General features: G+C 51.3%; 1 protein-coding gene across 4 annotated transcripts in view; it reads right to left on the bottom strand.

Annotated features, from left to right (window-relative positions):
- Window positions 1-616: 616 nt before the first annotated feature.
- The window catches only part of LOC309369693 (putative cation-transporting ATPase 13A4), a 48,452-nt gene continuing 23,578 nt past the window's right edge, over window positions 617-25,490 (bottom strand). For 2 of the 4 annotated variants that reach the window (XM_081910794.1, XM_081910795.1), the window contains exons 11-30: window positions 22,947-23,104; window positions 21,083-21,271; window positions 19,867-19,928; window positions 18,670-18,820; window positions 18,230-18,307; window positions 17,492-17,651; window positions 16,000-16,111; window positions 14,593-14,717; window positions 12,855-13,027; window positions 11,991-12,116; window positions 11,521-11,600; window positions 9,801-9,843; window positions 8,436-8,545; window positions 7,670-7,766; window positions 7,222-7,294; window positions 6,940-7,114; window positions 6,628-6,821; window positions 5,143-5,231; window positions 3,348-3,428; window positions 617-1,386 (exon numbers count right to left, since the gene is read on the bottom strand). In XM_081910794.1, coding sequence (XP_081766920.1) covers window positions 1,150-1,386; window positions 3,348-3,428; window positions 5,143-5,231; window positions 6,628-6,821; window positions 6,940-7,114; window positions 7,222-7,294; window positions 7,670-7,766; window positions 8,436-8,545; window positions 9,801-9,843; window positions 11,521-11,600; window positions 11,991-12,116; window positions 12,855-13,027; window positions 14,593-14,717; window positions 16,000-16,111; window positions 17,492-17,651; window positions 18,230-18,307; window positions 18,670-18,820; window positions 19,867-19,928; window positions 21,083-21,271; window positions 22,947-23,104 — 2,513 coding nt within the window. In that variant the 3' untranslated portion in view covers window positions 617-1,149. The remainder of the gene's footprint in view (window positions 1,387-3,347; window positions 3,429-5,142; window positions 5,232-6,627; window positions 6,822-6,939; window positions 7,115-7,221; window positions 7,295-7,669; window positions 7,767-8,435; window positions 8,546-9,800; window positions 9,844-11,520; window positions 11,601-11,990; window positions 12,117-12,854; window positions 13,028-14,592; window positions 14,718-15,999; window positions 16,112-17,491; window positions 17,652-18,229; window positions 18,308-18,669; window positions 18,821-19,866; window positions 19,929-21,082; window positions 21,272-22,946; window positions 23,105-25,490) is intronic. The other 2 variants (XM_081910796.1, XM_081910797.1) reach the window with 2 other exon arrangements.

Raw genomic sequence — 25,490 nt, 5'->3', positions numbered from 1 at the left:
CATCTGGTCCAGGATCTTGTCCTCGCAGCAACAGGGATTCAGAGGTAGGCTGCTCCTGCCACAGAGGTTCTGCTGTCTCAGCCTATCTCTGTACATAGATCCAGTTACAGATAGGTAGCCGTGTTGGTCTGCCATAGTCAAAACAAAAAAAATTCCTTCCAGTAGCACCTTAAAGACCAACTAAGTTAGTTCTTGGTATGAGCTTTCGTGTGCATGCACACTTCTTCAGATACCATGCACATGAAAGCTCATACCAAGAACTAACTTAGTTGGTCTTTAAGGTGCTACTGGAAGGAATTTTTTTTGTTCTGTACATAGAGTTCCACTGGATCAGGTCCATGGCTCAGGTGGTCCAGCAACCTCTTTTTCCAGTAGACAAGCAGGTGCCCCAAAGGGACATCACCAGCACATCTCCCCACCTGAGAGTCCTAGGAAGTAGCTTTATTCAGAGACTCGTTCATGAGTCCCTCCCCCCCCCCGCTCTCCTTGCCCCTCCCCCCCACTGCCACAAACTATGGTCTGATTCCAAGGCTGCTTCCAGACAGTCATATTGAGAGTGAGAGTGAGCTGCAAAGGAAGAACTTCAGGCTGTGCCATTAAACTGCATCTGGTGTGCTTCTGCAACAAACTCGCTTTTTTTTATTTTTTAGAAAAATCAAGGTTTGTTAGGGGCGACAGGAGATTGCCCTGGAGCAGGGCAGGGTAACAGCGTGAAGCGACGTAGGATAAACTCCTCGCATGCAGAACCTGTTTCTCTGCCTGCTTTGCCACCTCCACCACGGGCAGAGAAGCAGCGCTGGCATCAGTGCCCATTTGGGGCAAGATCGTGAGACAACCCGCAGGCTCCACAGGATCTCGTGCTTCTTTCAGACCCAATTCTGGCACTGTTTCTGTGCTGCTGGTGGAGGTGGCAGGCTGGCCGGTCGGCCACGCACGGGGCTGCCACCTCGAGGGCTTTGGATGGCATTTAGTGGCAGAGCCGGCTCTGGCCTCCTGAGCTTTGTCCAAACAGCAGCAGCCCAGGCCTGCGCCTCTCCGTCGGCCGAGGAATCCTGCCCTCAGGGCTGCCCCTTGCCGCTGCTAATGGCACCCGCTTTTGACCAGGGAGCAAGGAGGCGGCCCTTGAGGCACAGACGTGGCAACCTCACTTCAGACACTTGGCCCGCAGACGGGCTCTTCGTGGCTCACAAACGCCGGGTTGCCATAAGCCGCCCCAAAGCCAGCCACGCAAACCGCGCCAGGGCTTGCAGAGTCCGTTCTGTTGAGGGGCGGCCAAGAGGGGTCCCTCTCCAGTGCCCTCCGCAGCTTCTGGTATCGGCTCCTGGACTGGTACCCAGAGGCTCTCTTCAGAAGCGCCCACAGGGCTCTGTTCTCAATGACAGCCTCCTGCAAGAGAAAAGGGGGGATCAGGCCCTTGCGTGGGGAAAAGGCAGAGCAAGCAGAACTGAAGCCTCAGCAGGATCCATATTCATTTAATAATAATAGTAGTAGTAGTAATAATAATAATTTATGTGTGGGAATGGAGTGATTACTTTTGTTTTTGCTATTGAGTCATGTGTTTTGTGTTTTCATCTTGCATTTTTATGCTGCAAACCGCCCTGTGTCCTTCGGACGAATGGCTGTTGGCATAAAGCTGAGATGATAGATAGATAGAAGATAGATAGATAGATAGATAGATAGATAGATAGATAGATAGATAGATAGATGATAGATAGATGATAGATAGATAGATAGATAGATAGATAGATAGATAGATAGATAGATAGATAGATAGATGATAGATAGATAGATAGATAGATAGATAGATAGCATTTATCCATAGCCTGCTTTTTCCCCAGCCCAGAAATCAAGGCAGTTTCTACAGATAAAACAGAAAGTGTCAAAAACTGAGATGATCATGAAAATGTAACTGAACACAAGTAGAATTAAAATACAGTGGTACCTTGATACTCGAGCAACTTGGCTCCCAAACAAATTGGCTCCTGAGCGCCGCAAACTCGGAAGTAAGTGTTCCAGTTTGCGAACGTTTTTCAGAAGCCAAATGTCCGACACGGCTTCCGTGGCTTCTGATTAAGTGCAGGAAGCTCCTGCAGCCAATCAGAAGCTGTGCCTTGGTTTCTGAATGGTTTCATGAGTTGAATGGACTCCCAGAACAGATTAAGTTCTAGAACCAAGGTACCACTGTATGGATTTCAAAGAGATCCGTTCAAAACACAGGCAGCCACGATAAGTGCAGGTGGGAAGAAATCTCCTTGCCACTCTTGGGTGCAGCTGGGACAAGCCCTGTATTGTGGGATCCGAAACACAGAGAGCAGTCAAGTACAACATTCCTAGAGTGGACGTGCAAGGGGATGCTGGGTTCAGCCAGTAGAAAAACTTTCCTCCTGGGCTGGGACAGACTTCCTCTGCATGTGACCAGAGATGGGCATGACCTTACCTGTCCAGGTAACAGGGCAAGTCACAAAGCCCTCTCTCTTTGTCTCTGACTCCATTCGTAGAAGAAGGTACATCTCTTCAGCTTCCAGCCAACAGAACACAAAGGAACTATCTCCTTATGGGATAGATTCTACATGTTTATACTTGTTTATACCTAAGTCTGCCTTCAGGGATTCATCTGTGAACTGACTGAATGTGAGTAAACTTATTTTATACTTTTTACACAAGACTGTGTCGTGTCTATTCCTTTTAAAGAGGAGTAAAGGGGATTACAGGGATGTGGGTGGCGCTGTGGGTTAAACCACAGAGCCTAGGACTTGCCGATCAGAAGGTCGGCGGTTTGAATCCCCGCGACGGGATGTGCTCCCATTGCTCGGTCCCTGCTCCTGCCAACCTAGCAGTTTGAAAGCACGTCAAAGTGCAGGTAGATAAATAGGTACTGCTCCGGTGGGAAGGAAAACGGCATTTCCGTCCGCTGCTCTGGTTTGCCAGAAGCGGCTTAGTCATGCTGGCCACATGACCCAGAAGCTGTACGCTGGCTCCCTCGGGCAGTAAAGGGAGATGAGCACCGCAACCCCAGAGTTGTCCACGACTGGACCTAATGGTCAGGGGTCCCTTTACCTTTGCCTTAAAGGGGGTTACCAGGAATCTTATGCTGAAAGGCTAAAACTAGCCTGTTGCAAGCTAACCACTGCCATTTTAAAAGGGGAAGGGTAGAACTCTGCTAAGTTATAGAACCTGCTAGCGCAAGTTCGGAAGGATATTATTCAACAATTTATCCTTTCCTGTCTCCCTGAACATTCCCATGCGTATCCCAAGAGGAGGAGGAGAAAAGGCCTGGGCTCTCACACCCCCTGCCTTCGGGGGGCCTTGAGCAGCCCAGGCGAGGGAAGACAACGGATCCAACTCACCTCGACGACCAGGGAGAGGGCGAAGGTGATCAGCAGCAGGCCCAGCAGGGAGAATCTCCAAAGGATGGGAGTGCAGACAAGCTGGGGGGGGGGGGTTGGAGGCAGAAGCAGGTCAGAGACATGGGAGGATGGAGGAGGGAAGGCACATCCAGGGCAGCGGGGGCACTGCCAGCCTTGTCCCCTGCCAGGCATGCCCAGTCCAAAGACCCCCTTTCCATGCACATTTTGCAGTCTCCCCCCCCCCCGCCTCTGGGATGCTCTATTTTACTCCAATGGCCAAGTCCTGGGTGTAGATGCATCAGTTGCTGTTATCATTTATTTCGATTTAATTTCATGTATTGCACTTATGAGGGACGCGGGTGGCGCTGTGGGTAAAACCTCAGTGCCTAGGGCTTGCCGATTGTATGGTCGGCGGTTCGAATCCCCGCGGCGGGGTGAGCTCCCGTCGTTCAGTCCCAGCTCCTGCCCACCTAGCAGTTCGAAAGCACCCATAAGTGCAAGTAGATAAATAGGTACCGCTTTATAGCGGGAAGGTAAACGGCGTTTCCGTATGCTGTGCTGGTGCTGGCTCGCCAGAGCAGCTTCGTCACGCTGGCCACGTGACCCGGAAGTGTCTCCGGACAGCGCTGGCCCCCGGCCTCTTAAGTGAGATGGGCGCACAACCCTAGAGTCGGACACAACTGGCCCGTACGGGCAGGGGTACCTTTACCTTTACCTTTATTGCACTTATATCCTGCCTTTCACCCCAAGGGCTCAAGGGGGTGGGCATGGTTCCCCCTCTCTAACCCCCCCCCCCCACAACAGCCCTGTGAGGTAGGGCCAGGCTGAGCGGCAGGGACTGGCCCACAGTCACCCCCAGGGAGAGCTTGATGTGTGAGCGGGGAGGGGGGATTCAAACCTGGGTCTCTCCCAGGTCCCTAGCCCAGCACTCTTGACCGCTAAGCCACACCAGCTCTCCTGAGCATCAGGGTTACAAAGATATGATTCTTCATTTTTATGCTTGGTATTAACTAAGATTCCTGAATCGCCTTCTCCACGGGTCTCAAGGCAATTTACAAATGCACCGTAAAAACAGTTAAAAATGGGTGTTTTTAAAAACAGTGCAAAACAGAACAGTGCATAATTTCGCTTGCTTTAAAATCTAAGGCAGAGAGACCTCTGCAAGGAGCAGAGGGGAAACTTCTGTTATGAGGCCACCTAGTGGCTGCCTTTGCACACTGCAGGTTGTTGAGATGGCTTGGGGGCCACCTGACCTGCCCTGAATCTGGCCCTCCATCCACTCAGGGGTGGAGCTGGTGATTAATTGTGCTGTTTTTAAACATATGTCTGGGATGACAGCAAGGGAAGGAGATGCGCAGGGGATCAGCTCCTGCGGGGGTGCTAGTAATTTTTTTTTTAAGTATTTCTTTCTTTCATAAGTTTCATACACTGCTGGACTGTAAAGGGGGGGCCCTCAAAGCGGTTTAAAAAAGAAAAAATGATCCCGAAAAATTCACAATGCTTCAAAACATGTGAAAAGTTAAAACACTAACCCAGGTTAAAATTCTCAATAACTTCCTAAGCATCTGGGCAGGAGGATTATTTTAAGGGAGGGGGGTGTTAGGAGGGGCCCCTCCCACAAAGGAACATTATAAGCCACCTGAAAGAGGTCTCTGCCCACAGTGGCCCTGCAGGGCTTGAGGGAGGGGTCTCATGCCAGGCCTACCGGGAGACCCCCCCCCCCAGAGGGGCAGCGGGAGGGGGGGACTAGGGATGGGCTGCAGCACTTGGGGTGAGGGGGGGCATTTCTACTCACATCCATCGTGGCATAGAGACCCTCGATGTGGGCAAAGAGGAAGAAGAGGCAGACGCCCAGCTGCGCCCCCAGGACCAGGACGAAGACATCTGGAAGGAAAAGGCAGTTGGGGGTGAACTGGGGGGGAGGCCGTTGGGGAGAGGGGGGCACAGAGCCATGGAACTGGAGATTCGGGGTCCCCAAAGGTCATCTAGTCCAAGCCCCTGCAATGCAGGAATCACGGGGAGTTGAGAGAGGGCCTGGGGGCTTCAGCAGCCTGCAGAGCTGGGAGGGAGAAGGCTTGTTTTCTGGCTGAGATCTGAACTGAGGGATCTGAAGACAAGGAAGGAGATTCCAAATAAAGATGAGGACTTTCCAAAAGGAAGAGCCATTGCACAGGGGAAGGGTCTCCTGAGGAGGAGGTGGTGGACGCTTCCTCCGTGGAGGTTTTTAAGCAGAGGCTGGGTGCCCCCCCCCCCGGTTCATGGATGCTTCAGCTGAGATTCCTGCATTGCAGGGGGTGGGACTGGATGACCCCCTGGGGTCCCTTTCCACACTGCAATGCTATGGTTCTGTTATTCACTGGGTCTTTTTAAGCAGAGGCTGGATGGCCCTCTGTCCTGCATTGCATCCCTATGGAGTCCCTTTCAACTCTACAATTCCATGATTCATGGTATAATAATAATAATAATAATAATAATAATAATAATAATAATAATAATAATAATAATAATAATTATACCCCACCCTCCCCAGCCACAGGGCGGCTAACACCAGATATAAAACAATTAATTAAGACACAACTTAAAAACAAAATTAAAATACAACATTAAAATGCAGCCTCATTTCAATAGAAACTCAAATCAGAAACTTTTGGGGGATGAAAACGTCAAATCTTCACCAAGGCTAACTTTCCAGACTGGTCCTACGTGGGCCAGAAAAAGCCAGGGAAGTCCCCAAATAGGAGTTCCATCACAGAAGGAGAAAGGAAAAAGGAAAGAAGGGAAGGATCAAGTTGATTCCAAGCCGAAGGCCAGACGGAACAACTCTGTCTTACAGGCCCTGTGGAAAGATATCAGATCCTGCAGAGCCCTGGTCTCATGAGACAGAGCGTTCCACCAGACCGGAGCCAGTGTTGAAAAGGCCCTGCCTCTGGTCGAGGCTAATCTGACTTCCTTAGGACCTGGGACCTCTAGGGTGTTGCTATTTATGGACCTTAAGGTCCTCCACGGGGCATATCAGGAGAGGCAGTCCCATAGGTATGAGGGTCCTAGAGTTCTAACCAAGCACGTCAAAATAAAAATGGACCAAGAGTTGTCCAAAGGCCGACCCAAAGGGAGAGGACTTGCGATGCTTCTGGAAGGCGGGGAGGGTCTGGATGCAGCCCACCTCCGACTCTCGGGAGGGAGGCACGAAGCCTCCGATGGGGATCCTGGCTCTTGTGGTCTCTGAGGGGCCACGTCTCTCTCCACCCACAACCCCACCAGCCGGTCTCGTTGCTCTTACGGTTTCTGTACACGGGTTGCCTGAAGGGCTTCCCCTTGGAGAAGACCAGAGCCACCAGGAGGCAGTTGAAGGTGGAGAGAAGCCACACGGTGGTGTTTTCGTAGCTCTTGTACCCGTTGTCCACGTCGGCCTCCGTCCGGTTGCTGGGCGAGGCAGGGAAGGCGTCGTCGCTTTTGTTCCCAGGAGAGCAAGCGCTGAAAAGGACCCGGGGGATGGAGTCAGGGATGCCAGGAGCCAGCCTTCTCTCCCCCACCTTCCCCCCCCCAGGAGGGTCCCCCAGCCCATCTCCAGGCAGCAGCCAGGCCTCCCTACCTGAGGAGGTCTCTGGTGGAGTACCAGGGCTGCTTCTGCACCAGGACGAAGCCGCAGACCTGCATGGCCAGGCTGAGGAGGAGGTTCAGCACCAGGGAGAGCAGCAGAGGCGGAGAGGTGAGCCGGGCGGGGGGCCTGTGAGGAACCAGCTTGGGGTGGGCATGATTCAGGCTCACTGCAAAGAGAGAGGTGGGTGGTGGGGACGTCCCTGGGGCAGCCAGAAGGCCCCCCGGAGCCCAGAGGGGCCGGCCCCCTAACCCGGAGCCGCTAGGAAGAGCTTACTTGTCATGCCAATGAGAGTGCTGATGGCCAGGTCTTGGAACAGAAACTGGTAATTCCCAAAGGAGTTCAGTTGCTGGAAGAGAAGAAGAGCCAGGTTGAGGGTCCAGGGCCCAGGCACCCCAACACCCCACCCGCCGCTGCTTATCACGACCGCACACCAAACGGAGCCACGTGGCCCCTTCTGTGCTGGCTGGGCAGGGGGCCCAGAGCCAGCTGGATTCCCCCTGCTCCAGAGGGAAGCACCCAAACCAACGGATTCAAGTTGTGAGGAAGGACATTTTGGCTCAACATCAGGAAGAACCTCTGGAGGGTAAAAGCTTCGGAAGGGGGTAGAATCCCTTGGTTTGGAGTGCAGCAGCTCCCTTGCCCTCCGGGTGAGGCATGGAGGACACCCGGCCATCGGAGAGACACCCCCCCCCGTGCCCACCCCCTTCCCCTGGCCCTGTACCCAGTAGAGGAGCAGGACTCCCAGGTATTGGATGGTGCTGTAGAGAGCCATGTATTTGAACATGCAGAAGGAGGTGACGAGGGCACAACGGCCTTGCCTGCGGGGAGAAGGAGGAGAGGGAGAAGGGTTGGCAAGGAGGGCCTGGAGAGGCCTGCGTTGCAGTGGGGGTGGACTACAGGACCCTTGGGATCCCCTCCAACTTAGAGAACTGGGAACCAGGCAAAGGAGGGAAGTGGGGCCTCTTGGGGGGGTTTCAAGCCCTCTGTACGGCCTCCTGCCAACCTGTGCCAGCTCAGCCCCCCCACTCTGTGTGTTGACATGCAGAGGGCCGGGAGGCCAGCTGACAAGCCCCAGCTGTGCCGTCTCCTTCCATCGGCCCGTGCTCCGACGTAAATCAGCGCCCCGGGCTTCAAAGCCAGGACACGCTGTCAGCAGAGAGAACTGCGCACACAGAATAGGCCTGAGGCTTGTGGAAGCATACCACAACTACAGATTTATTAATCATAAATCAGGACAAAGAAACATGTCGTCTCTCTCTCTCATGTCGTCTCAGAGGGAATGGGAAAAGCAAAAGCTATACACAACAGAAGTTCCCAGCAAGCTGTGCTGGAATGTAAACAGACACATGACACGTAACAATCCCACACGTCTGTTCCTAAAGGGGGAATGGAAATCTCAACACTGCGTCTCCACCCCACCCCCCGGCTTGACTCTGCTCAGCGGGGGAGAGAGGGCCCCACCTTCCCCACAGGACTCTGGGGCTCACCTGATCAGCTCTGGGACGCACTCAATGTTGGGGGTCTTGGAGGTGAAGGGGGAAGCCACCGAGGCCTCCTGCTCGGAGAGGGAGATGCCGACATGGGCCACTTTCAGGGCCTGAAAGGCAACAGCAGCCCAGTCTCAGGACTTGGGGCAAGGAAGGTGCAGGAACCCCTGGGCGACAGGGACACCCTGAGATGCCGCTGCCAGCACCCCAGACGCACACCACCTTGCGCTCTGCAGAACCGGCAGGCCAGCAACCCCTCGAAGCAGCTGGCAATACTCTGGGGCGGCCGAGGGGGAAGGAACTGTGCACCAGGCCTGGGAGTTTATTTTAGTTAGCTCAGCTGGTACAGCATCAGACTCTTAATCTCAGGGCTGTGGGTTCAAGACCCACGTGGGCTAAAAAGATTCCTGCATTGCAGGGGGCTGGGCTGGATGCCCTCAGGGTCCCTTCCAACTCCACGATTCTAGGATTGTAAAAATAAAAATAAAAACAGCAAAGAAGCAAAAAAAAAAAAAAAAAAGACAAAGCAAGTAAAATTATCAATAAGATAAATTGACAGCAACACTCCTTTTTGAAAAACTGACAGGAAAGATCCGAAACCAGGAAGATCAAGTATTTTCTAAAGACTGGAGTAAATTTGTAATTTATTTTAAAGCCCACTGTAAACAGTTAAAAATCTTTGGCAGGGATGTAAAGACACTTGTAATGTGATGTTTTAATGGTAATTATGGTTATATAATAGATAGGTAAGAGTAAAAGATGCAGTAAATTTAATCTTAAAGATGGAACCCGTGAAGGGAGGGAAAGTGGTCTAAGGGTATTTTAATGTTTGAAATGGTTTTGTTTTATATGTATACATTTTTTAAAAAACTTAATAAAAAAATTACACACACACACACACACACACACACACACATATATATATATATATATGACTTTTGAAAAGTTAAAATAGCAGCAGACTACAACAGATTGAAGTTGCATTGATTTTCCAAGCACCTGAACAGGCTTGTCTAAGCAAGAGGACTTTAAGTGGACACCAAAAAGTGAATTGCAAAAGCGCCTGGCGGCTATCCATCGGCAGGGAGTTCCAAAGCGCAGGCTGCCCTAAAAGAGGAGGGCACAGCAGCAGGTCCATGGGCATCGCTGGGCACAACAGGCCTCTGCAGCCCAGGAGGGAGAAAGGAACTGGGAGCTCCGGAGCAGCCCATGGACTCGGAGGAGCCACTGCTCTCAGCCTTGCTCAGGACCAATTGCAGGTGACATTTGCCCGTGGATCTGGTCCGTCCTGGCCTGGAAGAGGCTGCCCCTCCCCGGAGATGATGGACCCCTTTGGAAGGTTTCGAAATACAGTTCAGTACTGACCCCACAGTCGTTGGCACCGTCTCCACACATGCCCACAAAGTAGCTGGGGAAGGAAAGGGGGGAAAGTCACGCAAAGACATGCAGAAGGGGCTCACCCAGACTTCCTTTGGCATCGTCTTTCTTGGCACAGCATTTGTGCTTTAAAGCTCCGCGTCTGAGCAGAGTGTTCAGGGTTGTTTAACCTGTTCAGGCGAAGGTTAATTCTGTGTCCAGGGCAGCAGTTTACCAGCTCCACCTGGTACACAGGCTGAGACCCCACCTGCCCGCAGACTGTCTCGCCGGAGTGGTGCATGCTCTAGTTATCTCCCGCTTGGACTACTGCCATGCGCTCTATGTGGGGCTACCTTTGAAGGTGACTCGGAAACTACAACTGATCCAGAACGTGGCAGCTAGACTGGGGACTGGGAGCGGCCGCCGGGACCACATAACACCGGTCTTGAAAGACCTACATTGGCTCCCAGTACGTTTCCAAGCACAATTCAAAGTGTTGGTGCTGACCTTGAAAGCCCTAAACAGCCTCGGTCGTTCTGCCCGGACACTGAGGTCTAGTGCTGCGGGCCTTCTGGCGGTTCCCCCACTGGGAGAAGCCAAGTTACAGGGAACCAGGCAGAGGGCCTTCTCGGTAGTGGCACCTGCCCTGTGGAACGCCCTCCCACCAGATGTCAAAGAGAACAACAACTACCAGACTTTTAGAAGACATCTGAAGGCAGCCCTGTTTAGGGAAGCTTTTAATGTCTGACACTGTATTGTTTTTGATATTTGGTTAGAAGCCACCCAGAGTGGCTGGGGAGACCCAGTAAGATGGGCGGGGTATAAATAATAAATTATTATTATTAGTAGTAGTAGTAGTAGTAGTACTATTATTATTATTATTATTATTATTATTATTATTATTATTATTATTTGCCCTGGCACTTTCCCCGGGGAAACCCGCCATCAGAGCAAACGGCAACGGCATTTTCGGCAGATTGACATTTGCTCTGATTCAGTGGTATAACGTGGGTTTATGCGGAGGGCAAAAACCAAACCAAACAAAACTCAGAGCTTTGAAGCTGGAAAGCACAGTACAAAAGGAAGCCTGGCTAAACCCAACATCACGCGGGTCAGGTGAGGCATTGGCAAATTGCAGCACAACTTTTGCCTTCTGAGCAGAAAACGGGAAACCCTAGCAGGAAATTTGGCACAGAAGCCCTTTAACAGTCCTCTGCTGCTAATGTTCCTGGGAGCTTGTACAAAAAATCAGGAAAGCCAACCAGATGGTCTAGAGATAGATTTAATTCTACCAAGGTTTATGGTCTTTTAATGATTCGCGCCCCCCCCCCCATGTTTTTAGCTGCTCTCATTTTTATCTGGAAGCTGCCTGGAGAAAATATCTAATATCTAATATTATATAATATATAATGATCTAGAGCAGGCTCACTGCATTCCCTCTGCTGCAGCCAGGTGGCAATAGACACGTTTTAAGATTTCTAGAGATGGCAGATGTGGCTTAAAATCTGGAGGTTTTGAAGGGCACCTTAAGGTGGTTCTCCAACTTTTATTCTCCCAACATCCCTGTGAGGTAGACCAGGCCAAGAGCGGGTGACCAGGCCACCTCCCACCCAGTGGGCTTCAGGGCTGAATGGGGATTTGTACCCTGGAGTTTCCCAGCGCTCTAACCATTGCACCACACTGCCTCCCCTCCCCCACCTGTATGTTTCCTGAACTTGGGCTCACTCACTCCATCTTCTGGAGCTCCTGCACCAGGCTGGCCTTCTGAGGCGGAGACATCCGAGCGAACACCGTCCCGTCCAGGAGAAGCTGCGGGGAGAAAGAGGGCGCAGAGCCCAGGCCCAGCCTCAGGGGCAGGCTGGGGAAGGAGTCGGGCACAGCGGCTTGGGCCAGCGCCCAGGTGGGCGGGTGGGCAGAAGGGCAGAGGCAGCCTGGGGGGGGGGGGCTCCCAGGCCTGGCTGGATCCAACCAGCCTCCTTGGAAGCACAGCATGGTGCTGCCTTGCTCCAAGTCAGACCATTGGGCCGTATTGCCCGCTCAACTGGCAGCAGCAGCTCTCCCAGCCCTACCTGGAGATGGCAGAAGCAGGGGCCTTCTGCATGCCAAACAGACGTTCTGTTGCCCTCCCCCAAACAAAGGGCTCTGTCTGAATGTGCTGTGCTCCCCCCCAAGAGAGACACCCCAGGGGTCCCAACTCACCTTTGGGAGCAAGTGCCTGAAGTGCTGACTGAGGACCTCGTAGGTTCTCCCATCCAGGCAGAAGTGGTACCTGCCCCTTCCAGGATCAGGCCCTCTTCCTCCTCCTCCCACTTCCAGGTCTCTCTCCTGCAAAAGAGGAGGAAGGGAAGAGGCACCTGCTCCTTCTGGCCTCGGACCAGGATCCCACCCGCCAGAGGCAGGTCACCCAGAATACACGGAATTAGCATATATGACCGGGGGGGGGGGGGGAATAGAGATAGGTTGACTCAAAAGTTTAAAAAGTAATGGGAGATGTATAAACAGTATCTAAAAGAACAGGGTCCCTGTATAGAAACTTGAGAATGCTTCGAATAGCTCTCAAATTGAAATAAAGTAAAAAGAATACAAACAAGATTTAGGGAAAATCAGAGGCAAGGAATGGAGGAAACAAAGGACCCACATCAAGGAAGTCGGAAGCTGTTGATGGAAATATTTTTGTGCATTTGTGAAGCAGTGTGACATATTCTTGTTTGTTTGTAAAAGATGTCTTGTATATTGTTTTCCTTTTGTATAATTTTGCCATGTCTTTGTTTTCTTTTATTATTCTTTGCTCTTTTTTCTGAATTTTCTTTGTGTGTATGTGTTGATTTTAAACCAATAAAGATTAATTAAAACAAAAACCAAAAAACAGAGGTGCCCTGGCCAGATGCAAAGACCCGGGGGCTCTGTGCTGCGTCAGAAGGAGCTGAGGGTGGCTAGGGCACCCCTGGGACATGCCCTCTTTTGCCTGGCATCCTTTGCCAAAACCTCTGCTCTGCCAGCCCCACCCAAGACCCAGAAGTGGAGAGAAGGAGCCCCCTCCAGGGGGACCCCAGGGACCCTCACCTTGGACTCGCTGCTGTCGCCCTGGTCTTCTTTGCTCTCCTCCAGGAGCTCCCAGGTGACGGAGGGCGAGGGGAGCCCAGGCTGGCCGCTCGCCTCCACAAGGATCACTCGGCTGCCGGGAGGAATCAGGCCGGCATTTCGGGCGACGGTGATTGCCGTCTGAATGTTGTCACCTGGAAAGTCAAGACAGGGGCGTCATCCCCTGAGCGTTGGGATCTTGACGTCCAGAGGAAGAATTTTCTAATGTTTATTATTTTTTTATATACCGTATCTTTCGCTCTATAAGACACACTTTTTCCCTCCTAAAAAGTAAGGGGAAATGTGTGTGCATCTTATGGAGTGAATGCAGGCTGTGTGGCTATCCCAGAAGCCAGAACAGCAAGAGGGGTCGCTGCGCAGCGATTCCTCTTGCTGTTCTGGCTTCTGGGATTCAGAATATTTTTTCCCTTGTTTTCCTCCTCCAAAAACTAGGTGCGTCTTGTGGCCTGGTGCGTCTTATAGAGCGAAAAATACAGTATGTTGGAAGCTGCCCAGAGTAGCTGGGGCAACCCAGTCAGATGGGCAAGGTACAAATAACAAAATTTATTATTATTATTAATAAGAATAATATTATTTATTATCAGAGCTGTTTGACAACAGAACGGTCACCCTCGGAAGGGGGCGGACTCTCCTTCATAGAGGCCTTTAGACAGAGGCTGGATGGCCACATGTCAGGGGGCTGGACAAGAGGAGCCCTCCCAAATCTACCATTCTATGATGGTAGGCAGCCCGAGAGAGAGAAGACAATGACAAGGGATGGATTGTGTGGGATGTGAAACACAAGAGCAGTCAAGTACAACATTCCTAGAGTGAACATGCTTACACATGGGGAGGAATGTTTGTGCAGCCAGCAGGTCAACTTCCTGTTTCCTTCTGGGCTGGGACAGACTTCCTCTGCATGTGCCTAGAGGTGGGCGTGGCCTCACCTGTGCAGGTAATGACAAAAGCACAGGGCAGGGCAGCCATCTCTTTCTCTTTGACTACATGCGTCAAAGAAGCAACATCTGCTTAGCCAAAGATGCTCTCTTGGCCTCCAGCCAAGAGAGGACAAAGGGACTGTCTCCTTATGAGATAAGTTCCAGGTGTATGTTACTTTTCTAAGCTAAGTCTGCCTTCTGGGATCCTACTGTGAACAGAATGATGTGTGAGGAAACTCTTTTTATACTTTTAAAGAATGCTGTGCCATGTCTTATCTTTTATGAGGGAATAAGGGGGAAATACCAGAACAGTTATTACAGAGGCTTTAGCAGGCCTGAGGAAAATGCATCTGCTGTGAATTTAAAAGGGGGACTGTTACTCTGCTAAATTGTGAACCTGTTTACAGAAGTTGGAAAGGCTTTAATCAAACAATATATCCTCTCCTGCATCCCTGAACTTTCCCACAGATTGGAGAGAGGCAGGCTGCATGTTCTTCCGAGAGCCCGTCCCAAGCTGAAGTGTTCCAGGTTTATTGGCCCACGTTATGGGTTCAAGGCCCTGCACAGCTGGGAACTTGAGGGACAGCCTTGGGGTTGCTATGTGAATAAATGAAACGAGGGATGTAAAGCACTTTGCACGCTGATTGGTGCTGGAGGAAAGGATTCCCAGCCACCTCTGGAGAGCTCTGACAGCCCAGGGGCCTTTGAAACCGGGGCAGGGAGCTCAGCACCGAAGGGACCCCTCTTTCTCTGGCTTCCAGCACCCCAACCGGATATCCCACCTGTAACCATCACGCTCCGGATGCGAGCGGCACTGAGCTCCTCCAGGACAGGCCTCGTCTCGCTTTTCAGCCGGTTCTCCAGGATCAGGAGTCCCAGGAAGGTCAGGCCAGACTCCAGCTGCTCCCTTGGATAGAAGAAGCAGGCAGGTCAAGGCTAAGGAGATCCAGCTGGCCGCATCCTGAAGTGGCCAAGCTGGCAGGGAGCAGAATAAGGCTCCGAGTCAGGCCTTTGCCCTTGAACTAGGAGAGAAGATGGCAAAAGGCCAATGCTGGACCTGGGAAGCCCTTGGTCTGGTCCTGCTGCAGAGCTCTTCTTGGGAGCCCTCCTGGATCAGGCCAGGGAAGGCTGCCCAGTCCGGCATTCTGCCTCCCACCGCCGGCAACAAGTTGCCTCCACGGACCTCACGGCAGCAGCCATCCAGCCTCGGCTTGTGTGCAGAAGTGGGCCACCGAGACGACCAAGGAAGGAGATTCTGATGAAACATGAGGAATGACGGTCGGATGGGAACAGAGAGGGGAACGGACCTCCCTGAGATGGCGGAGGACTCTCCTTCCTGCAAGGGCTGCCTGCCAGGGTTTCTTGAGTTGAAATTCTAGCATTGCAGGCTTTGAAACTAGGTTCCCTTCCATCCCCACAGGCTGATGACTCCATGAGTTTTCAAGGCCGCATAATCCAAATGTCTCCAAATGTGGAAATGGTGAGGGAGTGGGAAGCAACCAACCACATGGATTTTGCTGTCTTAAAAAAACAGGCAGCACCTCCAGCCTCAGAGGCGAGTTCTAACTCCTCAGGTGCTGCTACGGAGTCTGGGCTTTGCTTTCTGGCTCTGCTGGACCCGTGACTTTCTTCCAACTTCCTGTGGGGTTAGCTAGTTTTTAGAACAGGGGTCCCCAAACTAAGGTCCGCGGGCCAGATAAGGACCTAGGGACTCGTTTATCCAGCCCATGGTGAACCCCGCCGCCCGCTCTTACTGGCGCTGTGCTGCACGGCTGCCCACTTCCAGGTCAGAGGAGCACCTGAAATAGGTTGTGTGCATGCGCAAGCATTATTTGCGCATGCACAAGCATTATTTCCGGTGCACATCTGGATCAGAGGGGGCCCGTGCACATGCGCACAAGCTACGTCTGGTGCTCCTCCAACCCGGAAGTGCACCTGAAATAGCGTGTGCGCACACCTATGGGCATGCGCTCCCAGCCCTCCAGCCCGCCGTGCGATTGGCCCTGGAGACACCGGCCTGAGGTGCGGTAAGTTTGCTGACCCCTGTTTTAGAATGACCTCTGGCGGAGAGCTTTGGTCAGCAGCATCCACTTCAGGGGATCCTGGACATCCATATCTCTCTCTCTCTCTCTCTCTCTCTCTCTCTCTCTCTCTCACACACACACACACACACAGGCTTTCTCTCTTACCTTGTCAGGGAAGCCACTTCCATTCCCGCTGGCAGACTTTTTTGCGCCAGCCCAATGACTCTGAAGCCCCGAGAGGTGTAATGCTGGAGTTTGCTGGGGAAGGTGTCGGGCACTGGGAACGCAAGGACAGAAAGAGAGTCTGCTAGAAGTGGCCCCTCCAGCCCCACGCCCTGCTCTCGCAGGCAGCTCTAGCTTAGGGCCCCACTCTCTTGGAGCCCCCCAAAAAATTAAAGGAAAAAACCTGGATGTACATTTCAAAAAATTAAGATAAAAAACAAATACAATAAAACCTACATCCAGCAACAGTGTTTTGTGTTGTGTCGGCTCCTAAGATGTAAATCATGGGCCATGCCTGCTAGCCTGCTCCCTCAAATATCACTGGTTTGCTCCTTTCTATATAGAGGGTGCTACATTCTGCATGGACTGGTGGCATGGCAACATGCGCAAATGGCTTGAGATAACCTATTGTTGTTGTTTAGTCGTGTCCGCCTCTTCGTGACCCCCTGGACCAGAGCACGCCAGGCCCTCCTGTCTTCCACTGCCTCCTGCAGTTTGGTCAAACTCATGCTGGCAGCTTCGAGAACACTGTCCCACCATCTCGTCCTCTGTCGTCCCCTTTTCCTTGTGCCCTCCATCTTTCCCAACATCAGGGTCTTTTCCAGGGAGTCTTCTCTTCTCATGAGGTGGCCAAAGTACTGGAGTCTCAGCTTCAGGATCTGTCCTTCCAGTGAGCACTCAGGGCTGATTTCCTTCAGAATGGAGAGGTTTGATCTTCTTGCAGTCCATGGGACTCTCCAGAGTCTCCTCCAGCACCAGAATTCAAAAGCATCCATTCTTCGGAGATCAGCCTTCTTGATGGTCCAGCTCTCACTTCCATACATCACTACTGGGAAAACCAGAGCCTTAACTATACGGACCTTTGTTGGCAAGGTGATATCTCTGCTTTTTAAGATGCCGTCTAGGTTTGTCATCGCTTAGATCCATAAATTACCATATAGCATATATTCAACACACAAAAACAGTGCCAATTTGTTGTGGACAAAGGACAGTTGGACATATTAAGGGTTCCATTACCTTCAGTAGCTCAGGGTCTCATCAAACCTCAATCCGGCCCTGCTCACAGCAGCCCCGGAGGGAAACCTGTGAGCAGGATCAGAGCACAAGAGCGCATCTCCCCTCCTGCTCTTTCCAGCAACTGAGATTCAGAAGCATCTCTGCCTTTCCTGAGAGACCCTTCTGCCCATGTGCAGAGTGCTTGAGGCCAGAGCCTCTCCATTCCTCCGTTTCCGCCTGTCTAGAAGGAGAGCATCCCTCCATGGCAGGGCAGGATCCTGGCTCAGGGCAGGTCTCCAAACTCGGCTAACCAAGGAGGGGTGGGGGCAAGTCCCAGTCCTGAGAGGCCTTGAGCAGGTTCTCCGCAAAGACGGCCGCCCAAAACTGGCATGGGGTGGGGGGGAGTGAAGGGGGCAATGCCTGGAAAGCTGTCGGTCACCTGTCTCTGGCCAGCAGAAGCCGACCACTCTCTCGGGCGCCCCCTTCATGTAGACGTGGCGCTCCCCACCAAACTCCTGGGCGACGACGGTCATCCTCTGCAGGGCTGAAGAGAACGGGAACTGGCGTAAGATGGCCATGCCGCCCACGGCAGCAGCACCCTGGGGAGACAGGCAAGAGGAACAGGGCACCGGGTGCAGCGAGGAGGGAGAGGGGCTCCTGCCCAGGGGGCCCAGGGGGCGGAGGGCAGGGGCCCTGGAGCAGAGCTGTCAACGTTTCCCCTTTTTAAAGGGAAATTCCCTTATTCCGAATAGGATTCCTCGCAAGAAAAGGGAAAAGTTGACAGCTATGCCCTGGAGCAACCCCAGGGGGCACGACTTGGATCAGGGCCGTGGCACCACGGGAGGAGGGAGCTATTAAACCCCCCACCCACACGGATTATAATCACACACTCTGAAGCCCCCCTGACAGTGACTGGGGGGGGGCATTTAAATCTAGAACCTGGAGAGCGAGGGCAGTGGTGAAAGTGCTGGGCTTGGGTTCGAATCCCTGCTCAGCCGTGAAACTCCCTGGGCGACCTTGGGCTAGTCACTGCCTCTCCTTGGCCAGGAAGAGATTCATTAATCCCAGAGGAATGCAGAAGTGGAGGGAGACGGACTTCTGGGTCAGCAAGTTGCCTTATCTGCCTGCCCCCCCCGACTCTACCTGTCCAAGGTGAGTGACAGACACCTGACCTCACCTGTTGGGCCTTGACTCCTGGCCTGACTATCACGGCACCTGCCCATTGTCCATCTTCTCTGCTGGAATCCTCAATTTCCTGTATATTCAAGTTAAATACAACAGCAGATCCCAGTTAGGATTAACATAGCTTATGTTAAAATATGTTTAATTACTGTTGAAAATGATATGCTGAAAATTAATAAAAATCTATATAAAAATAATAATATGAGTCTCGTGCTCTTCCGACTGAGCTGTCTGAAAAGCAGTCTCTGCCAAAAGAGATCCCTGTGCCCTTGGAGGGGAGAGCAGGGCAGAGGGATGCTCTTCTGAAGGAGCCACTCTGTGCAAAGGGCTTCCCCACCAGCCTGGCCTGCCAAGCAGCGCCCCCCCCGTCCCCCCCTAGCGTTGGCACCCCCCCCCCCAGCCCTGAGCTTCTGCACAGCAAAGAGAGAGCTTCACCCAGCCGGTCGCCTCAAACATCTTCAGGTCCAGCGGATCTCCCTGGATCTTCCCGTCCAGGAGCAGCAAGGAGTGGCAGCTGGCCATGGCTCTGCACGCCAGGCCCCAGGGCAGCGGGGGGCCGGAGGAGAGGCAGTGGGCAGCCTGGAAGCTGCGGGGAGAGAGGAGAGCAGGCGGCATGAGGCAAGCAGGGCGCCCAAAGGGACTGGCCCAACAGGTGTGTTTCTGAGCCTGCAAAAAGTCTCCGAGTCAAGAATCACAGAACCGTCCAGCTGGGAGGGTCCCCCAGGGATCATCCAGTCCAACCCCCGCAATGCAGGAACCCTAGCACAGGACAGCCTGTTATTAGTCATTCTAAACCACCCTGGAAACTGAAGAGCTGCATGGATATATGAGACGACAGCAAGCAACGCGTCGGCTAATAATATACTGACATTTCAATCTCAGTACAGTGGACGCTCGGGTTGCAAACGTGATCCGTGCGGGATGCACGTTTGCAACCTGCAGCAGCGTGTCTGCGCATGCGCGGGTTGCAATTCAGTGCTTCTGCACATGCACGACTGCCAAAACCTGGAAGTAACCCATTCCGGTACTTCCGGGTTTCAGTGGTCCGCAACCCGAAAAAACACAAGCTGAAGGATCTGTAACCCAAGGTATGACTGTATTGCATTTGAACATAATGGATTTCATTTTATATTATTGCCAGCAGATGGAGAATTATCATTGAAGCAGTTCATTATCCTGGAAGACCTGTCCTGTCTGCTGCTGTGCTCGGAGAACCCTATTGCGACATTTGGATACATCTTCTGTTTATGAATTTTGAAACAATGGACCCTCTGGATACGAATTAAATTCGTTCCAGGGGTCCGTTCGCAACCCAAAAAGTCCGTAGGCAGAGGCACTGCTTCTGCGCATGTGCACGGCATGATTGAGCGCTTCTGCGCATGTACGTGGTGAGCAGAGCACTTCTGCGCATGCATGTGCGGCAAAACCCCAAAGTATACACTTCCGGGTTTGCCGCATTCATAACCCGAAAGCTACGTTTCCAGAGCGGTACGTAACTAGAGGGTCCACTGTAGTGTTACAAAAAATACTGTCAGTATATTATTAGCCGACGTGTTGCTTGTTGTTGTTCAGAGTGTTCTGCTTGGCAACACAGGGGGTTTTCTTTGGTGGAAATACGAGACAGGCAGGTACCTCTTTCCTTTGGCCAGGACCAGCCCCCAGAGATCCAGTCCGTCTTCGGTTAAGGTGCCAGTCTGGGGAGGGGCAGGGGAATTGGTCAGAGGTGCCAGGATGGCGGGCAAGGACAAAACAAGGCATTGCAAGACCTGAAGCTGGAGGAGGAGGAAGAGGAGCCATGGGGGAAAGGGCAGCTGGCCTGGGGACCTTCCTTGGGGGTCAGGGGCCTCATCCACAGAGCTCAGCATGGAGGTAACCTCACCCCACCCCCGGGCTCCTAGAGGGCTTCCCACTTGGCGCTCAAAGGCCCCTTCTCCCTTGGGTGCTGTGCTCCTTCGGACGCAGGGCAGAGGCTGAGAGCAAGCGTGTTTAGCTTCATAGTCACACTGTTTGCAATGTGCATTTTATATTTGACTTCACTTAGAAATGTGGCGTGTGTGTTTTTTGAAATGTTTAAGTTTATTTTGGTTAACTTTGTGCTAAACATGTTGACCTCCCTTGTAATGTTTTATTTTGAAATCTTTAATATTTAATTTTCTCTGAATCATGTTGCTTTGACTGTATGCTCTATATTTGACTTTCTTCAGAATGTTTTATGGATGTTTTAATATGCCGTAAACCACTCTGAGATTTTTCTTTAAAATATAAAGCGGTATAGAAATGAAATTCGGCTACTGCAGTGGTACCTCTGGTTGCGAATGGGATCCGTTCTGGAGGCCTGTTCGCAAAATGAAAAGAGCGCAACCCGCAGCGGCGCGTCTGCGCACACACGGGTTGCGATTTGCCGCTTCTGCGCATGCGCATGACGTCATTTTGCGCTTCTGCACATGCGCGAGTGGTGAAACCCGGAAGTAACCCTTTCTGGTACTTCCGGCTCGCCACGGGACATAACCTGAAAGAATGTAACATGAAGCAGATGTAACATGAGGTATGACTGTACTACTACTAGTAGTAGTCTCAAACTGGGAAGAAATATTCTCCTCCAGAAGCAGGAGCACTGCAGCTCTGAAGACCAGTCAGAATTCAGAAAAAGCATCTGACTGGACGCTGGACGGAAGGAGGGTGTTGCACTAGGCTAGGGTGGCCATACTTGGACTGCTTGTGAACATTCTGCGGCTTCCCATCGGCCAAGCCAAGAGCCTTGAAGACCCCCCAAATCCTCCAGGCCAAGGGGGCTTCCTCTCCCTGCGGACTCCCCAGCCAGGCTCCCGCGCTCCCCCTCCCTGCGCACCTTGTCGAAGCAGATGAGGTTCAGCTGGCCACACACGTTGATCCTCTGGGGGCTGATACAGAAGATCCCTTTTTTCTTCAGCCGCCTCTGGGTGTAAATGATCCCCGTGGTCAGCGCAGCCGGCAGGGCAGGAGGGACCGCAATGGTGATCACGTCCAGCGCCTTCTTCACCACCTCGCCAGCCTCCTCCTGGCTCAGGGAAGGGAGCAGAATTCGCACCCAGAGCAGCAGGGCAGGTTGGAAAGGCCACGTGAAACCCATGGCTCTTGCCAGCCACAATGGCTATGCTCTGCCTCCACAGCAAGAATAATAATAATAATAGTAACAAAAACTAACCAACAACAACAACAAAAAAGCATTCCTAATGATACCAACCAAGAAGGCAGCCCCCAAGTAGAGGGTTCAAAATTCAGGGGCCCCCAGTAGACACTGGCAGTGACACTGCTATCTATATCTATATATCTATACGGATATCTATATAGATATATAGAAATATAGATATAGATATAGATATATATTTCTGTTTTAGAACTTAAAATACTCATTTTACATCCTTAAGATATCAATGACTTCCCTTCTTCTCTTTCCGTGGTTCATTTTACATATCATAAATCCCAGCATATTTTACAGAAACTATACCATTCAGTATTCCATTATTGCATCCATCAAAAAAAAATTACACTGTTGAATTTATCTTAATGCTGCCAACATTTTCAGCTATACACACTTATTTCCCATATATTCAATAAATGTTTTCTAATCTTCTCTAAACATATGTTCTTCTGGTTCTCTTAATCTATATGTTAAGTCTGTGAGTTGTGCATATTCTTTCAGTTTAAGTTGCCACACTTCTTTAGTTGGGACCTGGCTCAATTTCCATTTGGGGGGCTAACAAAACACAGGCTGCAGTGGTAGCACACATAAATAACCTTTTTTGACACCTGGGAATTTCAGCCTGAATTATCCCCAACAGAAAGGACTCTGGGATTTTTGGGGAAAGTACTTTTAAACATTTTTTTCAATTCATTATGGATCATTTCCCAATATTCTTTTACCCTTTTACAAGTCCACCACATATGGCGGCGAGACTGTTTAGGGGAACAAAGACCACGTGTTTTCCTGTCAACAAATACAAGGGACAGAGGAAAAAGGGAAATGGCCACATGGGCAAAAGCTGGAATGTGTTTGGAAAAATAAAAGTCTCCTGCCTTCATTTTAATATGAGATTCTGATGAACTTTCAGCGTCTCAGAGAAACCAGCAATATGGTGCTGCCGGAAAAGTACTAAAACCAAAATGTCAAAACGGCCACGATGCAAAACGCTCAGCTGTCACATCTAGATGAAGATGATGGACTTTCCAGAACTGGCGAAGCTGATGGGGAAAATCCCAAACCAGCATGATCGAGTATTCCAAAAGGATTGCAGTAAATTTATATGATATCTGAAGGATTATTGTAAGCCATTAACATCACCAGCAGGGGTGTCTGAAGACTTGCAATGAGAAATTTTCTATCTCTCTACCTTTATTTAAATTTTGAGCCATTTTGTAATGAGAGTAATTAGAACTGGAAAACGTATAAAATGCAATGATATAAGGGTTAATTTTGAAAGCCCTAAGGCCGGAGGGAAGGAGGTGGATAGGCTCAAAAGAGCCAGGGAGGAAAAGTAGATAATAATGATGTGAATGTATAATATTAAATGGAAAATAAATAAAAATTGTGTGTGTGTGTGTGTGTGTGTGTTTGTCGCATCTGCGCAAAGAGTGTCTCCCTGGTTTCTGAAGGGAGGGGTTCCTGAGCAGGGTTCCCCCCTCCCCCTGGAGGATCCCCTGGGAGATCCGCTCTTTGGGCGCCAACCGCTCACCCCGTTGAGGACAAAGACGCAGACGGCATAGACCATCCCGATGGCCGCGATCCCAATGAGGCAGAGGAGGAAGCGGATGCCGTCCCTGTAGAGACGGAAATTCAGGGGCTTCGGGTACAGAATGGACCTCACCAGGTCACCTTTCGCTGTGTTGAAACCTGGAAGGAAGAGCAGGAGAAGCTGAGAAGAGCCTGGGCTGGATGAGGCCAGTGGCCCACCCCGTCCAGCACCCTGCTCTCACCGTGACCAACCAGATGCCTCAGTGGGGAAAACCTGAAGGCAGGATCTGAGCACAAGGACAACTCTCCCCACCTTTGTTTTCCAGCAACTGGGATTTGTGGGATGTGATCCATGAGAGGCAGTCAAGTACAACATTCCTTCTTTTCCTAGAGTGGACATGCAAGAGGATGTTTGGTCCAGCCAGCTGAAACTTCCTGTTCCTCCTGGCTGGAGCATCCTTCCTTTTGCATGTGATAGAAGGTGGGAGTGACCTCACCTGTCCAGGTAACAAAAGAACAAGTCACGCAGCACACCTCCCCCTTTTTGACCTCCTTCTTCGTTTGACCAGCTTCTAGCCAGGACTGCTCTGCTAGCTCTCAGCTAGCAGAGACCCTGGGATTATTCCCCCATATGGGGTAGAGCCACATGTACATATTCGTAACTAAGTCTGCCTTCAGGAATCCAACTGTGAACTGATGTAAGTAAACTTCTTTTATTGATTTTGAATAAGATTGTCACATCCTTATTATTTTAAGAGGGATTCAAGGGAACATACCAGGAACGTACAGTGGTACCTCAGGTTACATACGCTTCAGGTTACATACGCTTCAGGTTACAGACTCCACAAGCCCAGAAATAGTACCTTGGGTTGAGAACTTTGCTTCAGGATGAGAACAGAAATGGCACAGCGGTGGCGCAGCAGCAGCAGCAGGAGGCCCCATTAGCTAAAGTGGTGCTTCAGGTTAAGAACAGTTTCAGGTTAAGAACGGACCTCCGGAACAAATTAAGTATGTAACCAAAGGTACCACTGTACAATTCAATCTGAGACAGTCTGAATTGTATAATAGCGAGAAGCTTACACAAGCCTGCAACCAGCTATCTGCTGTGCATGTAAAAGGGGAATGGAACTCTGCTAAGTAAAGGAACTTGCTAGTGCAAGTTAGGAAGGATATTAATATATCCTCTCCTGCCACCCTGATCATTCCCACAGGATTCAGAAGCATGGCTGCCACATATAATAATGTGTGCAATGTAATAATATCTGGGGGCAGACCAACAGTCATCCTGGCTGGTCTTCTCTTCCTCCATGAATGTGCACAATCCTTTTCTAAAGCCATTGAGATGAGTGGCCGTTGCTGCCTCCTGTGGGATGGAGTTCCGCAGTTCAACTAGAGCACCCAAAATGCAAACAGCAAAAGGGGAGCCTCAACGCCCAACAGCTCTGAGTTACAAGTCCCTAAAAGTGGGTCTGGGCTGAGGGTGGGGTTAGGGAGAGCTTGAGAGTTTGGGGGTGCAGTTCCAGAAGTGAGGGTTCAGGTCAGAAGATGAGAAGCAGAATAAGGAGATAGTAGATGCTGGGTTTCTCTGAATGGTTAATTGATGGTTAATCATTATTATTTTTAAATACGGTTTTTTCTATATGCCTTTATGCAAGAAATACTGTGAACCGCTTTCTTTTTCTCCCCTGTGAACTAAGGTAGAAGGTAAAGGACCCCTGACAGTTAAGTCCAGTGGTGAACGACTCTGGGATTGCAGAGCTCATCTCGCTTCACAGGCTGAGGGAGCCAACGTTTGTCCCCAGACAGTTGTTCTGAGTCATGTGACCAGCATTGCACAGAAACGCCATTTACCTTCCCGCCAGAGCGGTACCTATTTATCTACTTGCACTTTGACGTGCTTTTGAACTGCTAGGTTGGCAGGAGCAGGGACCGAGCAATGGGAGCTCACCCCTCCACAGGGATTCGAACCATCGACCTTCTGATCGGCAAGTCCTAGGCTCTGTGGCTTAGACCACAGCGCCGCCCGTGTTCCATCCCCTCCGTGAACTAGCGGCATATAAATATTTTTGTAGATGAATGACATAAATAAACCTTGCCAAGTTCATCATCATCATCATTTTTTATTTGTATGCCTCTTTGCAGACCGAAACCCAGGACTCCACCATGTGCTCTGGCGAAGGGGAGGAGCACATGAAGAGAGCATGTCCATGGGGGGGGGGGTTTGGTCACCTTACGTTAAGGAATTCTGGAAAGCCCAGAACCCATGCCAGAGCCCCCCTGGCTCATCTGGGAGAAGGGCCCCCCTGCCCTCCCAGTTCAGATCTGGTGCCTGGACTGGCCCAATCCAGAGGCCTCTCTCCACTGGGGACGGAGGAGAGAGGGAAGGAGATGGGATTTCTGAGCTGCGATTCCTCCATTGCCGGGGGTTGGGCTGCATGGCCTTTGGGGGTCCCTCTCAGTTCTACAGATCTACAATCCAGGAGGTGACAAGCTGACGCTCAGCTAATCGGGCAGAAGCCCCCTCCCCCCGCCTCCCCCCGCCGCC

This window comes from Podarcis melisellensis, assembly GCF_964234715.1.
Source record: "Podarcis melisellensis genome assembly, chromosome: 5".
NCBI classification, from domain to species: Eukaryota; Metazoa; Chordata; class Lepidosauria; order Squamata; family Lacertidae; genus Podarcis; species Podarcis melisellensis.
This window is presented reverse-complemented; position numbering and strand designations above follow the sequence as displayed.